The sequence below is a fragment of the Choloepus didactylus genome, chromosome 2 (genome assembly GCF_015220235.1).
Source record: "Choloepus didactylus isolate mChoDid1 chromosome 2, mChoDid1.pri, whole genome shotgun sequence".
NCBI classification, from domain to species: Eukaryota; Metazoa; Chordata; class Mammalia; order Pilosa; family Megalonychidae; genus Choloepus; species Choloepus didactylus.
In genome coordinates, this window is record NC_051308.1 from 89,554,869 (window position 1) to 89,575,961 (window position 21,093).

Genomic DNA, 21,093 nt, shown 5'->3' on the forward strand with positions numbered 1-21,093 from the left:
TAAATATAGTATTCAAATTAACTATATAAAGGTACAAATTGGTTAATTAGAAAGAATAAAAATGTGTTTTATTTAGAGTGGAATACTCAGTTGACAAATCACTGTAATTGTGGAAGAGGAATCAATATATAGGGTTTTGCCCTCATGCCAGAAATTTTATTGATGCCCAGTTGAATCAAGTTGAAATGGCACAGGTGAGTCATCATTCCTTCTTATGAGGAACTCTGTCAATTATAAAAGCACAACATTCTTTATTTAAGTACCATAAAAAGAGCATCTGTAATGTCATGAGGGGTCCACAAACATTTTCCGAAAACAGCCAGGTAGCAAATATTTAAGGTTTTGAAGTCCATAAAATCTGTTACAACTATTCAGTTCCGCCATTGTACATGAAAGCAACCATAGACAATATGTATATGAATAAGTGTGGCCTTGTTTCAATAAAACTATTATAATAATAGGCAGTGGGCTGGATTTGGCCCATAGGCTATAATTTGTCAATTCCAATTTTATGCTATAGTTATCTGTATATAGTCCATATATCCCTTGGTAGTCTGGATGCTCTTGGAGAAATGAAAATCTGTTTGACTTATAAATTTCATTATCTTGCATCGAACTTAATATAATCCCACAGTAGCAACCTGATAAATATTTAAAGAATAAATGAATGAATGAATGAATGATTCTATTAATCAATAAATATCAGTTCCATATCATATGATTAGCTACAGCTAGGCAAATTAAAACCCGCCCATCACAGAAACAGTCTTCATATGGTGAGATTCACCTATTATCATGTGAAAAATACTAAAGAAACAGCTCTAAGAAGAAAGTGGTCTAGGATGATACTGAGTCAGTAGGATGTGTTCCATAACCAGTCTCTAGCTACTTCTACCCCCATTAATAGTCTGTCCTAGTATCAAAGCTTATAAATTACACCTAAGTTAATGATTTTACTCTAAGCAGATTCAATCCATACAAAAGAATATTTTCTTTTTCATACACTGCATCTCAAAGTTATTGTGTATTTTCCCCCACAACACTTTTGTACAATGTTGAGCACAAAGCATTTCTTCTCTTTTCACTTGAATAACCTCTCAATTGTTCCAGGTATCCCCTGAGACTGCAGCATTCAAACGCATGGCTACATATGTAGGTCAGTCCTCTGTTACATAGTCATCATTTCCTCTCACTCTTCAGACTACTGCACTGTTCCTAAGACTTTTCTGCAATCTCCCCCTCAAATTCTGGAAATTAGATAATCTGCCCCATTCCTGGCTTCTTTCTACCTAATACTGTAAATTATTCTTTAGATTTAAAGGGTCAAGAGATAAGTATTACAGGACTATAATTTATACCTTGCATATAAAGCACAATCAATCAGTATTTATTTTCTTAATTTGTTATCCTGGAATTCAAAAAAACCTGGTTAATTCAGATTTCAACAATTTGAATTTTGCCATGGTTAATTTTGCAAACTCTTTTAAAGACTAGCATAAATTAAGTAGCCGTAAGCAAAATTGTCAGGGAAATTTTAAATATTTAAGAGAATAAACTTTTCAAATAACTCAATAGAATTCATTTATATTCCATTGATGAACTTACTAGCAACTATTTAAGGAAAGACTTCCACTAAGGATCTTTATAAGGCAATTCTGTATTAGTCTAGTTTGAATTCCTTTAATTTTTCTGTAACTTTTTATTTCATTGAAATAAAACTGATTTACGTATAAAAAAGGTTTCATTTACAACATTACTAATTCATGCTGACCTCCATGAGTCCCTGAGTACTACCATATAGACTATACACAAACATGTATAATGCAGTATAGTCAGAAACTTTAAAAATTTTTTCATCATAATGCTCATGAAAAATCTATCTATGATGACCTGTACAACATTACAAATCCATTACAAAAAAAAGCTCAGGACATAAAGTGCATAGCAATGACATGATTACTTTTCAAAAGCAGTTATATGAAAATAGTACAATTTTGATAATTCCGCATCAAGGTTATAGTTTTTTAAATACATAGCAAACACTGTCCAATTCAGTCTATAAATCTCATATAACATCCAGCAAATAACTTGTGTCTTTAGAAGGACAAGTAAATTTCTATTACCTTCTACAGACAAGAAATTGTTTTAAGAAATATCAAAACACTGACAAGTCTGATAATACATCTCATTAAAATTTTCCAGGATCTCAAAAGCTTGCCTTTAACATAAAATTAATTTTAAAATAACTCTTCCTATTACAGAAATTAAGAGATTAAATTTCACCATGGGAGCAAAATCTATAAAAGTGAATAAAGTCCTTAAATAAATTTTAATAGTTTGTTCAACAATAAGGTTTAAATAAAACTTAAAACAAAGAAAGTAGGGAAAATGTGAAGTTGGTGATTGAAATGACAGAAGCCATCACAAGACCCATTTAGAAACATTACATTCTACAGATGAACTTCCAAAAGGCACTTTTCCAGATTTATTTCCAAATAAGTATGCCAAAAATTTCAGTAAAGTTTTAAGATCTTGGGCATGTCACACATTTTTTAAAAATGCCTTGGGGAAATGGAAGTAGGGGATGGGGAATAAAACAATTCTTAGGATGTCAAGTTTTTCCTCAAAATCTATTGTATGAGACCAAAAAATTGAAGGCATTCCTATTTGTAAGTTTTAATTTCAATATAAATCATATTTTAAACTTAACCTTCTGCAAGAAAAACATTTCACAAAAGCCAAGAAATACATTTTATACAAATTGTTTCCTTACATACAAGAAACTATTTTTGAAATTGATAACTTCAAGCAATTCTAAAAAAAGAATTTAGAATAATCTTTTCTTTACCAAAATAATAAATACAAGAAAAATTCAAATATAATTTAGTTGGTTAAAATGTTAAAATACTTGATAGGATTTTAAAGATTTTTTTTAATTTGCTCCTCTCCCCAATTATCAATTTCAATCTTCTCCAAATCTAACATTTATAATATTAGTCTTACAAAGTTAGCATTTTTAATTATAAAATTCTTGAAAAGAGTAAGTGGATGACTGTGGAGAGGCTCTCAGTATAAAATCTATGATCTACTAATCCTATTTTTAACTTCAAATTCTATTAGGAACATAAGTAAATGTTTTCAAATTGCATTTTCCATAGAGCATATACATGAACATCTCTTTCTGTTAGGTATAAATGTCCTGACCATCTGTATTTGTTACAGTCAAGTATCATTCAAAGATACATTTCAAAAATCAGGGAACAAGTTATATAACATTGTACTTAGTTTTTTGTGCCTCACAATTGAAAGAGCACCCTATTGGAATTTATAAAGTATATTTGGATACTTTTACCTGCGATCAACCTTATTTATATTTGTTTAAGTAGAAAACATACAATAAAGCTGGGGTCAAATTTCTAAAGTCAAAGGTAAATGTTATTTCTCTTGAATAAAATATTTGGGGAAGTTTTCAAATTTTAGCAAATACTATTATTCAATAAATTCCATCATTATGCGCGATGTTTCTTGCTATTTGTCATCTATACAGTTTAAAATTTTAGAACCTCAAAAACTAATTTGATAAGACGATACTATGAGCCACCGATTGTATACTTTGGATGGATTACATGGTATGTGAATATATCTCAATAAAATTGCATTTATTAGAAAAAAAATTAATTTGGCTCCACTGACCATTGCGAAGTTACTAATATCATGTACGTCTTTCACGGTAAATATCTACTAGTCATAACAGACTACTGCTGTATTTATTACTGTGATTTTATTCATCTCCATAGGGAATCATATATAAAAACAGAATAACAGTTGGTATTAAATAGTTATGGATATAGTCCTCGGTGAGGGAGAATGAGAATAGAATCCTGCTTTTCTATGAAATGCAGTTAACATACCAGCAGAACCTATTTTCCTAATGCAGGGTCATCCTTCTGTTACTTAAAGTGTGAAAAATGCTGGAAGGTGCCATCAGTGTGCATTGAAAAATCCTACAGTGATTCAGATCCATTTCAGATTCACCAAATAGTATTTCAAAAATGTTTACGTTGAAACAAAAATAAATCAAGAGTACCTAATAACAGCAATAAAAGGTCATCAAGTTTCTCTGAAAACTTTACCTAAAATAACAAATACTAGAGAAGTCATAAAAATAAATAAACCATCTTCATAAGAAGAAAATATTGAGGCATTATTGGATAGTGTTAGTTGTAGAATATCAATAAACGCTGTTTTGTGAAATGTCAAAATATTTTTTTAAATATTCATCATTCTTTTTGAAAAATTAATTTTTTTTCCTGATTACAAAAGAAGTAAGGGTTCATTATAAAGAAAAAAATGTTTTTAAGAGAACAGTAATGAAGAAAAGACAACCCTAAACACATCACTTTCAATATTTTAAAAGATAACCACTTTCACTATTTAAAAAAAAGTTTTAAACTGCAGAGCAAAACTATCATTGGATAAAACTTTCATCTACAATAAACATTGAAAGGAGAATCTATTTTTCTTCTTTCCTAGTCATTTTGTTTTCCTCGATGTCTATACATTTGGTTACAGAATATGCCACTGTCTACATATCCTTCTTATTCCCAAAATAAATTTAACCTTTGTTCAGGGAAAAGAGTAACTGTTGGAACCTACACAAAGAATATAGCATTGGCATACTAATATATGCTCCTGTGCATTGAGAAGGCCCCACTTGAACATAGATTAATCTATGTTCAGCATATAAATATAGATTCCCCACATCTTTATCTTTTTTTATCTGTTTATCACACAATAACACCTTTTTTCACATTTAATGGGGGGGGGGGATTGGAGAAAAGTCCTTTAAGGCAGCAACATCATCTATTTCTAAACTCATATAATCCATAGTATCAGTAGAGCAAATCTGCTTATTAATCTTTGTTTTATTCCAGTAACATGTATATGACAACTGAAATACCCTTTTATAAATGAGGAAAGCTAAAATGCAAAGACAAAAGTAAAAGCGAACATGGTAAGACATCCCTGATCAATCCTTTCCTGCAACTGCCTCCCTGATGGGACAAAAATGTTTTAAGCATATTCAATACAATAAAGTAAGAAGGTAGGTTAACCCCAGAATTATCCCTGAGTGTCTCATCCCAACATCTGCTTGCTGAGTATCTTTAATCTCAAATGATAACTTCATAAATAATTATTTCCAGGAGATGAGCTTTCAGAAATTATGGAAATTTTCCATATAAAAAGCAGCTGAGGTCAAGCCAAAATATGAGTTTAAGCAGATTTCTTAATGCTATCTTAGAAAACCTGAATATTGAATGGATTAATTGTTATAAAGTCCAATATTATCAAATCTTTAAGTTGTGATGGTAATGAATATTGAAGCAAAAAAAGATAAAACAGCAATTACCATATTCTGAATACTTTCTACGTGCTAGGAGCTGTGCAGAGCACACAGACTACATTTTCTCATTTAACCCCCAAAATCATTCTAATAGTGAGGTACAAATCTCTGAATTTTATCACTGAGGAAACTGAAGTTTTCAATTATTGAGTATCTTACCTTTGACCAAAAAGCTTATGATAAGGGCTAAATTTCACACACTAATAAGTTATAAAGCCTTCCAACATTGTATAGCTTTAGAAACAACTTCACAGATAATAGAATCCTTAAGTAAAAGAATGCAGCATTATTTCTTTCCTGTCATTTATAACCAAATTGGATAATTACCATAGAATACAATATGATAATGGTAATAATGGTTATGCTTTCTATTCTTAAAGTACATTAATTTTAAAAAGGCAGAGTAGTTTCAAAATAAGTATTACCCTATTATATAAACACATGTTAAAATATATCACAAGGACGTTGCCCTAGAGTTGAACATGAAACATTATAATAAATGGAAGAACCTAGACCTAGAGCTCATCTCAAAGAGGGTGCTCTTTTAGCCTATGATAAAGCCATTCATCTCCACTCTTCCCTTCAAATAATATTTTTAGTAAGAAATTCATAGAAATTTGAAAAAGTTATTCAAGGAAAACTTAAAAAATAAACAATAGTAATGTCAAGGAAATACTATGCTCCAAGGTTTCAGTCTGGTCATAGGCAAAAAGTTTGGGCTAATTAGATTATTGTTTTAATAAAAGAGACTTCAGAAATCAAGACAAAAGATATCACAAGATAAGGGAAGAACTAAAGAAAAAAATTTAGTGTGAGGGAAAAAGAGGTACAGGATAGTGGTACAAAAGTTTGAAGTTATTTAAAAGAAAAGACAGTATGATACAGGTTTTGGCTCTAGGCAGATTTAGTGTGACTAAAGTTCTGCCATTTATTAGTTGAGTGACTTTGGATAAATAACTTTCCTTTAGTTTCCTCATCTCTAGAATGGGAATAATAATGGCACCTACTTCAAAGGGGTATAGTGAGGATTCCATGTGATAATATATTTGAAACTTGATACGGTACCTAGCACAAAGTTGCTGTTATTAATTATTATTAGGAAAAGCCAGAAGAGCCAAATGCAATAACCATGGCCTGAAGCTTTATGTACAGATAATCTACTAGGTTTTTTTCTAACTATGTTTATACTCCAAACTAAAAAAACTAAAATCTGATTCCCAAATGATAGCTATAAGGTTGAAGGTTCCATTTACAACAGTTGAAAATTAACAATACTATGTTTCCTTGACCTGGTCTGAACTTCAAAGGAGTACTTCAATGTATCCAAGATGCCAGTGGCAAACAGGGGCCAAGAATACTTATAAACAACACAGACCACAAAAATGTAAAGCAATTAGATTTTGATTCCCAAACAAGTAAGCCCTTGTTTTAAGGTGTTTTATTAAACTGAAGCAAAGTCTGATTTTGATATATAGAATACTATTTTATTCTTTATTTTAAATCTTTCTTACATGTTTAAAAAATATACAGGGGTTCAGAACAACCTCAATAAAACAACATTTTTAGTAAAGGATCTCTGAAGTCAAACCACCAGTTTGCAAACATGGTTGGTTTCCGATTTGAAAAGTCATAGGCACATTTCATTAAATGCATTTCATAAAACAAAGAAATCAGAAGTTCTGAGAAGAAAATATTCAATAGTTTGCTATAAATTTTAAAATATCTTTCAGTAAGGAAACTTAGGATAAAAAAGTAAGATTTAGATGTTTTAATGCTCACACCTTCCTTACTACTAATTCTCCAAATGCCCACTTTGCTGCATCTAAACCCCTGACACTTTATTATGCAATCCTATGTAGCACAATAAAAAAATACATTAATATCTAAATCTGAAAACAGATCACTACAAAAGAAAATAATGATGACTCTTACCTATATTTGATAATTAAGTATATTACATTCTCAGCAGCACTAAAAATGCAGCTTGTTCTAATACTAATATCTAAATAATATCTAAATACACAAAAGTATTTCTCTCTTAAAGGAATTTTTGTATATATTTTTTCCAATGTTGACAAGTTAAACAAATTGATCTACTTATTGTGCTAAGAAAACATTAGGCACAAACCACATTATATAATATACATTTTCTTTGTTGTAAAATTATGGTATGTGCAAGAGTATATCACACAAATAACTGATGGACACAATAGTAAGCTATTTTAGATCTAACACAAAATATTAACATTTTAATTAGTTATTTTTTTATAGACATTCTGATCAACAGTAAGAATACCTCACTGCTAAGTACCCTGCCTTTGCATTAGAATTTATTTGTGGATTTTCTTAAAGAAAAAAAAAAGCTTTACTTATAGCAAAAAGACAACACTTTAGGTATATGAACTAATTTTAAAGGAACCAGAAAAAATGTTTCCAAACACCAATAAATATATTTAACACAATCATTCCCAAACAGGCTACTAGATTGCTTTGTTGGAAGGAGTAAATTATTTTTAACCTTATGATTGCTTTATACAGAAGATTCCTTCATTAGATAAGACACTTTTGGGTGAAGGTAGTAAAGGATGCAGGTCAAGAAAAAGTGAGAGAAAAAAATAGCAGGCTTTTAGAAAGAGGGGAGAAAGCATATACTATTTTACCCAGAAGAAAAAATACTACTTTCTTTTTGTTTATAGCAGAAAATTTGTGCTGCAGAGAGCATTACAAAACACAAGCAAAGGAGTTGTGTGGCAAGCAATAAAATACAACACTTACTATGCACCCTCCACGGAGAGACCATTTATGGATTGTCAATTAGTGTGTCTAAAAGTACACTTTGATGCAAAAGGTTGTACTTTGAAACATATATAATATGTAGCATTTTTTTCTATAACAGGCAATGTCTGTAAGTAACTTCTACAAACACATAGAAAGAGAATGAGAGAGACAAACAGAGGTAAGTCAGACAGAGACAAGAGACATCGAGGGGCTTACTTCATGTCCTGTGGAAGATTTTAGATACGTTTTTCATCCTCAGTGCTTAATTTTTTCTATTACTGCACAACTATACTCACACGCTATAATTACCTCATGAGATTACCCTCTATACATCCTTTGCTTTAGTTGTTTTTTCCATGAAAAAGGAAGGGGTGGGGGGAGAAACCTTCAATCCCATCCTTCATTTCATAGTCAACTATTCAAATAAATATTTATCCAGTGGCAATTTTCCAGATAAATCAAGAATACGATCCAAAACCACTGTCAGATTACATTTGATTTACTGTGCTGTTCTCTTCAAATGGAGCAGGAATTAGCCCGTTTCCTAGGTTTGGGATCCCGTGCTTCCTGATCCTTCACACACATACAAGATGTACACATTGTCTGAGACAACCTTCGGAGGCCTAGTCGGAAAACACTGTTGGAGAGGCTGTATATTACACAGTTACAGAAACTATTACTTATAGCAAGCCAGGTTGTTAGGAAAGACAATGTTGGGTTGTCCAAGACCCGGGAGCTTTCTAAAAGAAAATAAATGATGTAGGGGAGCCACAACATATAAAATACACTGGTTATCCGAAACAAAACCATGGCGTAGCGACGATCAGGGCTGTGTCCAGTCTCTCCAGAGGCATCTACCTCATGGCTAGGGAATCGGGCTCTTCGGTCATTTATCTCTTTGGTGTGCTGACGACAAATTTTGAAAATGTGGAAGTAAGTGAAGCAGACAATAAAGGCAGCAGGAGCATAAAGTAAACAAACAATAAAGCCAGTAAAATAGGCACTGGTGAGCCAAGAGGTGGCACACCATTCAAAAATGTCACCATGGTAACCAGGTTTGCCCCAGCCAAAAAAAGAAGGCAAGAAAATTAAGCAGGAGTAGATCCAAATCAAAATAATGCAAATTCTCAGGCGACAAGGGGTGACCAGTTGATTGTAGGAAAGAGGCTTGGTTATTGCAAGGTAGCGATCCACACTGATACAAGCAAGGCATGCCATAGAAACACTTTTTAGAACTGAGATGATATATCCAAAAACCTGGCAAGTCAATGACTCGTGGACACCTGTAGAGTAGTGGAGAAGTGAGAGAGTAGGAAACAAGCAGCTAACTCCAACGAAAAGATCAGCATATGCCATTGTCTGAATGAAATAGCTGGTAGTATAATGGTGTAAGAGTGGAGCACAATGAAAGACAAAGATGACCGTTAAATTCCCAGCAATGATTAGAAATGTTAGCAATACAATAACAACTGTCTCAAAGATGCAGATCTCCACTGAACTGTAGTGACCAAATCCAAGTGGGCAGGAATGACGCTCAGACACATTCACAATGCCACTGCTCATGTTCAGTATCCTCCATTCAGTCCACCTGGATTCATTCATGGCTTGAAATTAAGGAAACCTGCAGCCCTGGCTACAGCAATCAGGTACCTTGCCCAGCATCTGTTAAGCTCTGCACATGAGTGCCTCAGAATCTGCCTCAGTAGTCAGTGTCAGTGCTTCTGTCACAGCTGAGCGTCCCAGAGAGTGCTCAAGTCTCTTCATCAGCCTCAGTGCAGCAGTGACACACCTCAGCTTGGGGGGGATAGAGAAGGGAATAAGCTAGAAAGGAGGTGAAGAAAGGTCACTGATTAGCTTCCTCCGGTGCTCTCAAACTACGTTTTGCAGATACAAGGGACTTCTAGAGAAAATGGATTTCTTATTACTTTGCACTATGAAAAATTAAATCTGTAAAAAGGAAAAGAAAATCAATTGCCAAGGGAAGAAAAGCTTCTGTGGACTGTTTGTTCTCTTGAGAAAGGTTATTTTTTAGAGACTGATAGAAAGAATAAGAAAAGGCAAAGTTTTAAATTGCCTCAGGCTTCCTGATTCCTCAAAGAGAAGTAGATTCATATTTTAGAATTTAAATAATTAAGATCTCAGATTTGGTTGGAAATCTAAGAAAAAGTTCATTGTGGCAGTGTCTTTGGGCTGAGTTCAGGTTGATGCTGGTTGGTCATCTTTATGATCTTATTTTTTTTTTAAGAGCTAAGAAAAACACCACGACAAGGTTAATTCCAAAAGATACATCTATATATGGGTAAAAAGGAACAGAAAAGGGGTAACAAGAGACCCAAATTGCCCTATAACGCTCATGAGAACATATATATATATATTTCAAGCAGGGAAGATAAAATACAATGGGTTAACACTCCACAAAATATGATGAATTTTTGAAGTTTCAAGTCTGCATGCACGTTTTTTCCTAAACATTCAGATTAAAACAGTTTTAGTTCATTATCATTATCGGTGCCATTAGGAGCAATGTCATTTATAGCTCTTTCTTTACAAAAGAAAAAGAAATATTTTTTGCTATTAATTTCAGTATCAATAAATGCAAATAACTTTCTTTATCTGATATGCCACCGTCTTTATAATGGAGCAGGATAAATATATAGCTCATAGTTATTTCTCAACTTCGCAACCATACCTATACCATATATGCATATATGGTATATATATATATTAAATATATATGAAATTTAAACACTAATAGAAACTCTCCTATACATTCAGAGCTTATTTGACTAGAAATGCTGCCATTATTTATTGGTTATTTCTAGTCGGCTTCCTAATCTATGTTCCTACATCTTTTCTACTTTCATTAGATGATTAACAGATTAAATTATTACTTCAGCTAAATCTGAAAGTGGAAAATTACCTTGTTTGTTACATTTGCAATTATGTAGCAGCCATACGTTAAGAAAATGCCTCTTATATTTCTGTATTCTATTTTGAGCAAGTGCTCAATTAATACAGGGGCCATTAGGTAAGTTTCGAGGTGGTTTGTTTTAAAATGCCTCTAAAGCTTTGAGATGAGTTTAAATCCTAGAGTTTGAAATACTGAAAATCTGGCAAGATAGAACGAAACAATCCATCCAAAAGGCTTCCAAGGTCATTCATACATCAAGTTAACATTTGCCAAAAGTCTTTTTTAAAGTACAGGCATTTCAGAGCTTCTCTTGTCAGTCTTTGTTGTCATACCTTTTGAAGAAATAACATGCTCTAGAAATAAACACACTTCCTTCAGGAACAATGCAGCAGCTTAGTAGAAAGCATTCTTCCGAAAGTTATTTTCTCGTGCACAATCAAGTCATTCAGGGAAGTCCTTTTTTTATAATATCCTCAGGATATTCCTCCTTGCACATTTCTAGTTTCACTTGTCACAAAATAGTTCTCTTGTTACAGGCATAAGGTAATGCTTCTCACCTACATTCATTCTTATCAGCTGCTAGGCTGGGCTGCTTGATTCAGAAGTCCGATTTACTGTGATGCAATTACAAAGATGCTGTATATTCTTCACAATCTCTCAGTAGCACTGCCTCCACCTGAGCCCAAGCCCGGCTCCTCCTCCTCCTCATCCTGAGCTGATGCAGAAGAACTCACCATCAGAAAGGTGACTCGGTCCTCCTGCCCCAGTGAACAGCACAGCCAATGGCTACTGCAGCTGAAACTGTCACTAGGTAACAGTTGCCAGGCATATGCAGGCTTATAGACTTACTCAGCAAGCTCCAATAAAGATTGACAAAAGAAGACAATGGAACTGACCTATACTTATAATATATTAATGGCATGTATGAACTTCTGGAGGTATTCTCCTTATAGCATTTGTCCAGATTATATCCCTTGGACAGGACAGGAAAAAAAATCTAGGCATAGACCTTTGAGCCTATAGAAAAACTACCACAAGGTACTATGACACTAAAAAGTCAGCAGTAATCTAATGCTCACTGGCAGAAAAAAACTTATTAAAAATCAGTGAAGTCTTCATAAACTCAAGTGATATAGCTATATTTTGATTAATGGAAGTTAAAAGTCATTTGCTAATCTCTCCAATCCCTGCCACACCCACACAAAATTGCTGAGTTTGATGTATTTAATTGTGCAAATCATTGAAACTAACACCACTATACCAAAATCTATTTGGGGAAATTCTTAAGGTCAAATATGATCTCTGAAGAGTATAGACATTACAAGTAATTAGAATGATTGTTTAATCCACTTTTTATCTTAATATGAAAAGGGGTCAAAAATACTTGTCATAAACTGCTTGAGCTACACATACTCAAATTAGAAGAAAGCAAATAATGCTCAAATATTGGATGGAAGTTAAAAATATTTCCATCTATTGTAACTTACTATTGACAAACATTCTCTATTTTAAACATATTTCTTATGAGGTCAGCACTCTTCTAAAAAGTGACTTAAAACTAATTTATAAATTAGTTCAGAATTTTTTAAAAATCAGGAAATTTAAGATGAATATCACTGAACTAATATTCATTGAACACTAACATTCCTTGAAAATGGTAACTAACATTCATTGAGTCCTATGTGCCAAGCATTGTGCTCTGTGCTTTATATAGTTTTTCTTTGTGAAACCTCAAATCTCTGTGAAGTAGTTACCATCATTACTATTTTCCAAATGAATAAAGTGGGTACTGGAGTAGGTAAGTATAACTTGCCTACAATTACAGAGTTGTGAAACTGGAATTCAAAGAGGTCAAAATTATTCTTAATCCCATATTGATGATCCCTTCCACTTCCTTCCACTGATGGCTAAGCAGTCAGGAAGTGTCTAAAAAGAATTATTTTGGATTTCATAAAAATGATTTCTGCAGAAGAGAAAGCCCTATATTTTCCTCCATGTTGAACTGCCATTCAGGAACACCATGTTACTGCTAAGATCTTTGGTGCTTGAGGTGAAATACAGAATGGTAAGTGTGCATTTCTTTAGAATATTTTTGTTTTATATATTTTATATCATAAGTATGTGCATGGCTAACTTACATCATCAGAAATAGTTATAAAACAAGTTGGAAGGATAATCTTAGAATGACTACTATTTTTAGAATTGAAAGCAGACAAAAAAAGACTAGACACTTTCCTGAGTTCAAAAGATACTACAACGCTACAACATTCAAAACAATGTGGTAGCACAAGGACAAATAAACCAATGGAATAGAATTGAGAGCGCAGAAAGGAACCCACATATCTATGGCCAATTCATTTTTACAGGAGTGCCAAGACTGTTTGATGGTGCTAAGAAAACTGTATAGCCACCTGAAAAAGAATCAAAGCGGACCCCTATCTCATACCATGTACAAAAATTAACCCCAAAATGGATCAACAACCTAAATATAAGTGCTAAAACCATAAAACTCTGAGAAGAAAACATAGAGAAATATCTTCAGGACCTTATACTAAGCAATGGATTTGTAGATTTCCACAAAAAGTAGGAACAACAAAAGAAAAAACAGATAAATTGGAATACTCAAAATTTAAAGCTTTTATGCATTAAAGGACATTTCCAAGAACGTGAAACAACCTACAAAATGGGAGAAAATAGTTTCAAATCACATACTGGATAAGGCTTTAATATCTAGAGTATGTAAAGAATTCTTACAACTTAACAACAAAAAGACAAACAACCCAGTTAAAAAATGAGCAAAGGACTTGAAGAGACATTTTTCCGAAGAAGATACATAAATATGGCAACATGGAAGAACCTCGAAAACATCATTTTGAGTGAAATAAGGCAGACACAAAAATGACAGATATTGTATGATTTGACTTACACGAAAGAACTTGAAGATGCAAATTCATAGACATGAAATAGAATACAGGTCACCCAGGGGGAGGGGGAGGGGGAATGGGGAGTTAAAACATAATGGGTGCAAGTTTCTGTCTGAAGTGAAGAAAAAGTTCTGCAAATGGACAGTGGTGAGGGTAGCACAACATTGTAAATGTTATTAATACACTGAATTGTATCCTTGAGAGTGGTTGAGAGGGATCTTTTAGGTTGTACATATGTTCTCACAATTGAAAAAAAGTGGAGAGACTAAAGAGACAATGGCAATTAAGACATGATCCTGGACTGTATCTAATAAAGGGGGAGAAAATGCCCAAAAGGACATTATTGGAACAACTGAAAAAATTGGAATATAGACTGTAATTTTATATCAATGTTAAATTTCTTGAACTTGATAGCTGTACTTAATGTGGTTATGTAAACGAACATTCTTGTTCTTAGGAAAAATAAATGGAAGTTTTAAATGTTAAAGGGGCATGATGTACGCAATCTACTCTTAAATGTTTAGAATATTAGACAGACAGAAAGACAGCTACAGATAGATAGACAGATACAGCAAATGTGGCAAAATGATAAAACTTGGTCAATCTGGGTAGCCGGGTAGGGTATATATTGGAGTTCTCCGTATTGTTTTCATATTATTTTTGTAACTTTCCTGTAAGTTTGAAATTATTAAAATAAAAACAAAACAAAGATTTAAACACCTAAAAGCATTAAAAATCAAGCTATGTTGATAAAACATTGTCTTGTACAAAAATAATAATTATTAAAAATAAAATTACATTTGATAAACATTCAGAAATACAGACAGCTCCCACATCTCTATAAAGAAAAGGTAAACAATAAGCTATACTGCAAAACTATTTTTAAATAAAATGCTATCAATTAATAAAGCTATCTCAAGCTTTCAAAACCTGAATAAATCATTTTAAAAGTGTAGACTTTACACATTTTTAAAAGAGCTTTGAAATGAACATTTCTAGGGAAATAGCAAAAAAAAACACCCTCATTTACATAAATTCAAATTCAAATTCTAGATAGCTTTAATTTGACAGATTTGTATTCAAAAAATAATCACTGGCAAGGACTTGAGTCTAAAAATACCGTAAATAATCTATAATTGTACATGACTCCAAAAGTATATGATACAAAGAGATGGAGCATTTAAAAAGCAGTGCCTTTGACCCACTAAACAGTCTTCTTTCCTTCCACCAACTTCAAGGGAAAAAAAGTTTCAGTAGTTCTAACAAGCAAATCTTATTCTTTTTAATGCCTGGATCTTTTACCAGCCCCTCACTTTTCTTTTTTTCCATCCCTTTTTTTCTGATCTAATAGGAATGTGAAGCTCTAATAATAAGAGCGTTAACATCATATATTTTTCTAGCTCATTACATAAAGCATTCTTATATATTAGGCATAATTCTAAATTCATTTTAGGGGTCATTAAGGTGTTTTATTACTGCCATTTTTATTACTATCATTAGCAACCATTTCCCTCACAGTTCAACTGATAAATGCTAGACAGGAAATCTATAAGAGGAATCACTATGTGGAAATCCTTTAAAATTACTTAAAACAGCTAAAACTGTACAACTTTATGAGATGATACAAACACATCACATGCATTTGATTTTTTATTCATACTTTAGTTATGGTTTATATATCATTTTATGAGTATCAATATTTCACTATTAACATCCAACCAACTCAAACAACTACTGAATAGGACTTAGATAGAAAAGCAAAAGAGAAACATTAGTCATCAAGGGCAAATAGGATAAATACTATGTAATAACTGTTGAGGAGAACTATGTAAGAATATAGCATGATAAAAAGTAAACATATAGGATAAAGTAAAAGTTGTGGTTTTTAATACATTTTTTAAAAGGTACCAAAAGGTGTAAGCATTTAGAATTTATCAATTTCTATAGTTCTCCCTCCCATCCACTGACTTTCTCCATCTGCACTGTCACTACCCAGGCAAACTAGTGTCATCTTGTGTATGGACTACAGCAGGCTTCCAAACTGGTCTTCCTAGGTCCTCTGTAGCCTCTCTTCAATCTATTATATCTGCACAGCAGGAGAATGTTCATTCCAAAATGCAAACCAGATCATATCACTCCTCTGTTTAAAATACTTTGGTGGTTTCACACTGCCCTTTGCATAAAGTCTTAAGAGGTCCAGTGAAATTGGTCTCCATATATCTATGTTGTATAGGATTTAGCTAAACCGAATCCCCCCACCTGCCACCTTCGCCAGTCCACAGATACTTTTGATGTTTCTTACTGCTCAGGGTATTTGTACCTGCTGTTTACTATACCATCACACTTCCTTTAGTTAATTCATACATAATCTTCCAGTTTCAGTTCAAATATCACTTCCTCAGGGAAGCCTTCCCTGAGTTTCCAGATTAGATCAGATTCCACTTTTATCATGGATATAATTATTAATTTCATTCAATTTTGTCTTCATGACCAGATTACAAGCCCCATGAGGAGAGCCACATGTGGTTTGTTTCCCATTATATCTCAAATGCCTATATTATAGTTTCTGGGCACAGAATAAGAGCCCAACAAATCAATGCTTAATAACTTTTATATAAAACGTACAAAAATAGCTTGTAGATCCTATAAGAGTACTGGAAAGGTCTAACAGCTTTTTGTGAAGCTCAGAATATAAAGTTACTTATAATCCCATACATGACATAAGATCACTATGCATACTGTACTGATGGTCTCAGCCAGTGCAACAGGCAAGAAAAAGAAATAAAATACAGACAAGTAAAGGAAGACAGGACTGTATACATAAGAAATGCTAAAAAAACAAAACAAACAAACAAACAAAAAAACCTACCAACAATCCCATTAGAACTAATGAGTAGATTTACAATGGTATAAAGTAAAAAGAAAAAATTACTGCACTACTATATGCTAGCAATAAACAATGAGAAACAAAATTTTAAAACAATAAACCACTTATAATGCCCTTAAAAAAAAATTAAATGTTTAGCTAAACACTTAACAAAATATGTGCCAAACCCCTACCCTGAAAACTACAAAAGGTTGTTAAGAAGAATTAAAAGGCTCTAAGAATATGGAAAGATATACCATCTTTGTGGATTTGAAGATTCAATATTGTCAGTTCTTCCCAAATCGATCTATAAATTCAAAGTTATTACAATTAAAATACAAGCATTTTTTGTTTTTTTTTAGAAATTGACAAGCTGATTCTAAAATAATGTAAGCACAAAGGACCTAAAATATCCAAAACAATCCTGAGGTCTAAAAAGTTGGAGGACTGGCACCACCTGATTTCAAGATTTACTATAAAGCCACAGTAATCAAGAGGGGCCTAAGGATAGATAAATAGATCAATGAATGCAGTAGAGAGTCCAAAAATAAACCCACTTATATGGTCAACTGAATTTCAAAAAAGGTACTAAAACAAATCAAGGGGAACGGAAAGTCTTTTCAACAATTGGTACTAGAAAAATTTGGATATCCATATGAGTAAAAATGAACTTAGATACTTTCTTCACATTACACAAAAATTTATTTGTTATGGAAAACAGATCTAAACATAAAACTCAAAACCACAAAAATTCAGCTTCTAGAAGAAAACATTCTAGGAGAAAATCTTCATTATACACATATGACAGAAGACTTTTATACAAAATACATAAATGATTCCTATAACATTTAATAAAAAAATAAAATAACCCAATTGTGCCGGTTTGAATGTACTGTCTCCCCAAACACCTTTATCTTTGATGTAATCTTGTGTGGGCAGACCTATCAGTGTTAATTAGATTGTAATTCTTTGAGTGTTTCCATGGAATGTGCCCCACCCAACTGTAGGTGATAACTCTGATGAGATAATTTCCATGAAGGCATGGCCCCACCCATTCAGGGTGGGCCTTGATCAGTGGAGCCATATAAATGAGCTGACAAACAGAAGGTAATCAGTGCAGCTGTGAGTGACATACTGAAGAGGAGCTACAGCCAAGAGGGACACTTTGAAGAAAGCACAGCAGCTGCAGATGGGAGACAGTTTGAAAACGGCTGTTGAAAGCAGACTCTAGCTCCGGAGAAGCTGAGAGAGGACAAATATCCCAAGTGCAACTAAGAGTGACATTTTTGACGAACTGCTGCCTAGAGAGGAACGTCCTGGGAGAAAGCCATTTTGAAACCAGAACTTTGGAGCAGACACCAGCCACATGCCTTCCCAGCTAACAGAGGTTTTCCAGACACCATTGGCCATCCTCCAGTGAAGGTACCCAATTGCTGATGTGTTACCTTGGACACTTTATGGCCTTAAGACTGTAACTGTGTAACCAGTAAAGCCCCCCTTTATAAAAGCCAATCCATTTCTGGTATTTTGCATCCCGGCAGCATTAGCAAACACCAATTAGAAATCAGAATGTACTGGAAAAGACACCTCACAGAGGAAGATATACAAATGGCCATTAAGAACATGAAAACATTGCTGAACATCAACAGTCATCAGGAAAAGGCAAAGTAAAACCACAGTGAGATACCACTGTATACCCAGACGATGGATAAAATTAAATGACTCAGAATACCAATGTTGGTAAGGATACAGAATCACTGAAACTCTCAGAATTTTCAGGTGGTAGTGTAAAATGACTTATCGTTGAAAACCCTGAAAAACAGTTTGACAGTTTCTTACAACATTAAACAAATCTATTCAAATACTCATCAATTCCACACTATAAAAATGAAAACATGTCCAAAAAACACCATGCATAAAAATGGTCATTATGCTTTTATTTGAAATAGCACAAACTGGAAACAACCCAAATATTCATCAATAGGCAAATAAAGAAAATGTGGTATGTCCATACAATGGAATGCTATTCAGCAATAAAAAGAAACAAAACAAATGATGTGCATGCAATGGACGAATCTAAAAAATATTATGCTGAGGGAAAGAAACCAGATACAAGAGTACAAGAGTACACATTGTATGATTTCATTCATATAAAGCTCTAGAACAGGCAAAAGTAATCTTTTCTGAAGGAAATCAGAACAGTGCTTGCCTCAGGTGGTATATGAGTATGTGTATATGTGTGCAAGAACACTCGAGAAATGACTGGCAAGAGGTACAAGGGAACTTTCTGGGATGATGGAAATGTTCAGTTCCATATCTTGATAAGTGTGAATTTCATGGATAAATGTATACCAGAACTCATTAAAATGTAACATTTCAGATCAGAGCACTTCCCCTATATGTTATAGCACAAGAGAATGATCAAGCTGTGATTGTACTTTCCTGTTTCAAGTGCCCCATTTCTGTGTAAAACCACCAAATAACAGCCCTAAATACTTGAATGAATTTCAAGAAACTGTTAGGAAACAATTGATATCAATGTTTAAAAAGAAAAATACCGGAACCCTCCTGTGATGGTTAGGTTCATGTGTCAACTTGGCCAGGTGATGGTGCCCAGTTGTCTGGTCAAGTGAGCACTGGTCTAACCATTACCTCAAAGAAGGCTGGTTTATTAAACCATCAGTCAACTGATTGCATCTGTGGCTGATTACATGTACAATCAGCTAAGGGAGTGTCTTCCACATTGAGAGAATCCAATCAGTCAGATTTAATCCAATCAGTTAAAGGCTTTTAAAGGAGAAGAAGTAGAACTTTCAATTTTTTTTTCCGTCAGCCAAACTATCCTGGGGAGTTCATCAAGGACCTTCATCAGAGCAGCCAGCTAGTGGCCTGCCATACAGAATTTGGATTCATGCATCCCCACAGTTGCGTGACACACTTTTATAAAATCTTATATTTACACATATCTCCTCCTGCTTCTGTTTCCCTAGAGAACTCTGAGTAATACAGCTTGTTGGAGTGGTTCTTGAGACACAGAATCTTAAAATGGGCTTTTATTATTGGTTTTCTACTCTGATTAGATTCAAAGGCACTAATGACTCTATTTCCAATAATCAAGATCGAACTGACAGTCCATGGTGTGAGCTGGCAATAGAGATACACAAAATATCACCATTTGATTCTCCCTATCATGCTCATGCATGAGGCAAGGCTCTTGGTGACAGTGCTTGTGACACCTAAACAGAGTTTTGTGGAGTTAAGACATAATGATGTTGGTTGGTTGTTCTAAAATACACTGGATACAGTATCTTATCCTATAATAGAATGGGAGGACGTGAAAGCTTCAAATATGCAACTTAAAAGCCTTATGAAAGATATTAAGGTTTCTATGTGAGCCCTGAAAGAAAATCTTATTTCCTGTGGCCACATACTTGAGATCTCTGAAAGCCAGACCTAGAGTCTTATTGTGTGAGTGTTAGATTTACACCCTAAACTAAAATCTCAACCTCACAGGTGCCTGCTGTTAAAGTAAAGGCACTGATTGGAAAAGAATGGGATCCTGAAAATTGGGATGCGGACCTATGGGTTGATAATGATGGCACTGGGGACTCTGGAACCCTGGATTCTGCTGAGCCTTTGCTCCATATACCTGCAATGGTCTGCCCTGAGGAAACAACCCCCCAACCCCCTCCATCCAGCCTGCCCCGAGGAAAGAGCCACAGTCTCCAGTCTGCCCTGAGGAAACAGCTACGCAACCTCTGGCCTGCCTTAAGGAAACAGTTTCCCAACTCCAGTCTGCCCTGAGGAGCCTGCCATCCAAACTCCACCTAAAGAAAGTAACCCTTCAGTGCCTGCTAAACCTGTAATCATACCCCCTGGGGAAACAGCCCTCACTCCTTTGTCCGGGGAAATTAATCCTGTTTCACCAGATGAAACTGCATTGGAATGCCCTGAGGTAATTGACTTGAACGATGCTTCTAATTCTTTTCATGACCTATCCCACCAATGAACTTTTCTTCAAGTTATAACTAGACTAGACTAAAGTCCCAAAAGGCCCCGAAAGGTGAGGTGTAAAGTGTGACCCATGAAAAAGTACACTATACTCCTAAAGAACTGCATGAGTTTTCCAATTTATATAAACAGAAATCAGGGGAATATGTGTGGGAATGGATTTTAAGGGTGTGGATAATGGTGGAAGGAATATAAAATT

The 21,093-nt window shown here is 33.9% G+C and overlaps 2 protein-coding genes across 9 annotated transcripts in view; both read right to left on the minus strand.

Moving 5' to 3' along the window:
• The window catches only part of RABGAP1L (RAB GTPase activating protein 1 like), an 891,828-nt gene that overhangs the window by 541,027 nt on the left and 329,708 nt on the right, over positions 1 to 21,093 (minus strand). The window lies entirely within an intron of this gene.
• On the minus strand, positions 6,867 to 12,434 carry GPR52 (G protein-coupled receptor 52). Of its 3 annotated transcripts, none has more exons than XM_037825310.1 (2): positions 11,655 to 12,434; positions 6,867 to 10,003 (listed from the first exon to the last, which is right to left on the minus strand). In XM_037825310.1, exon 2 carries the CDS (start codon positions 9,782 to 9,784, stop codon positions 8,699 to 8,701), a length of 1,086 nt encoding a protein of 361 aa, XP_037681238.1. In that variant the 5' UTR covers positions 9,785 to 10,003; positions 11,655 to 12,434; the 3' UTR covers positions 6,867 to 8,698. The 3 variants fall into 3 exon arrangements, with proteins under 3 accessions (XP_037681238.1, XP_037681237.1, XP_037681236.1); XM_037825309.1 differs by having other exon boundaries at positions 11,426 to 12,434; XM_037825308.1 differs by having other exon boundaries at positions 11,103 to 12,434.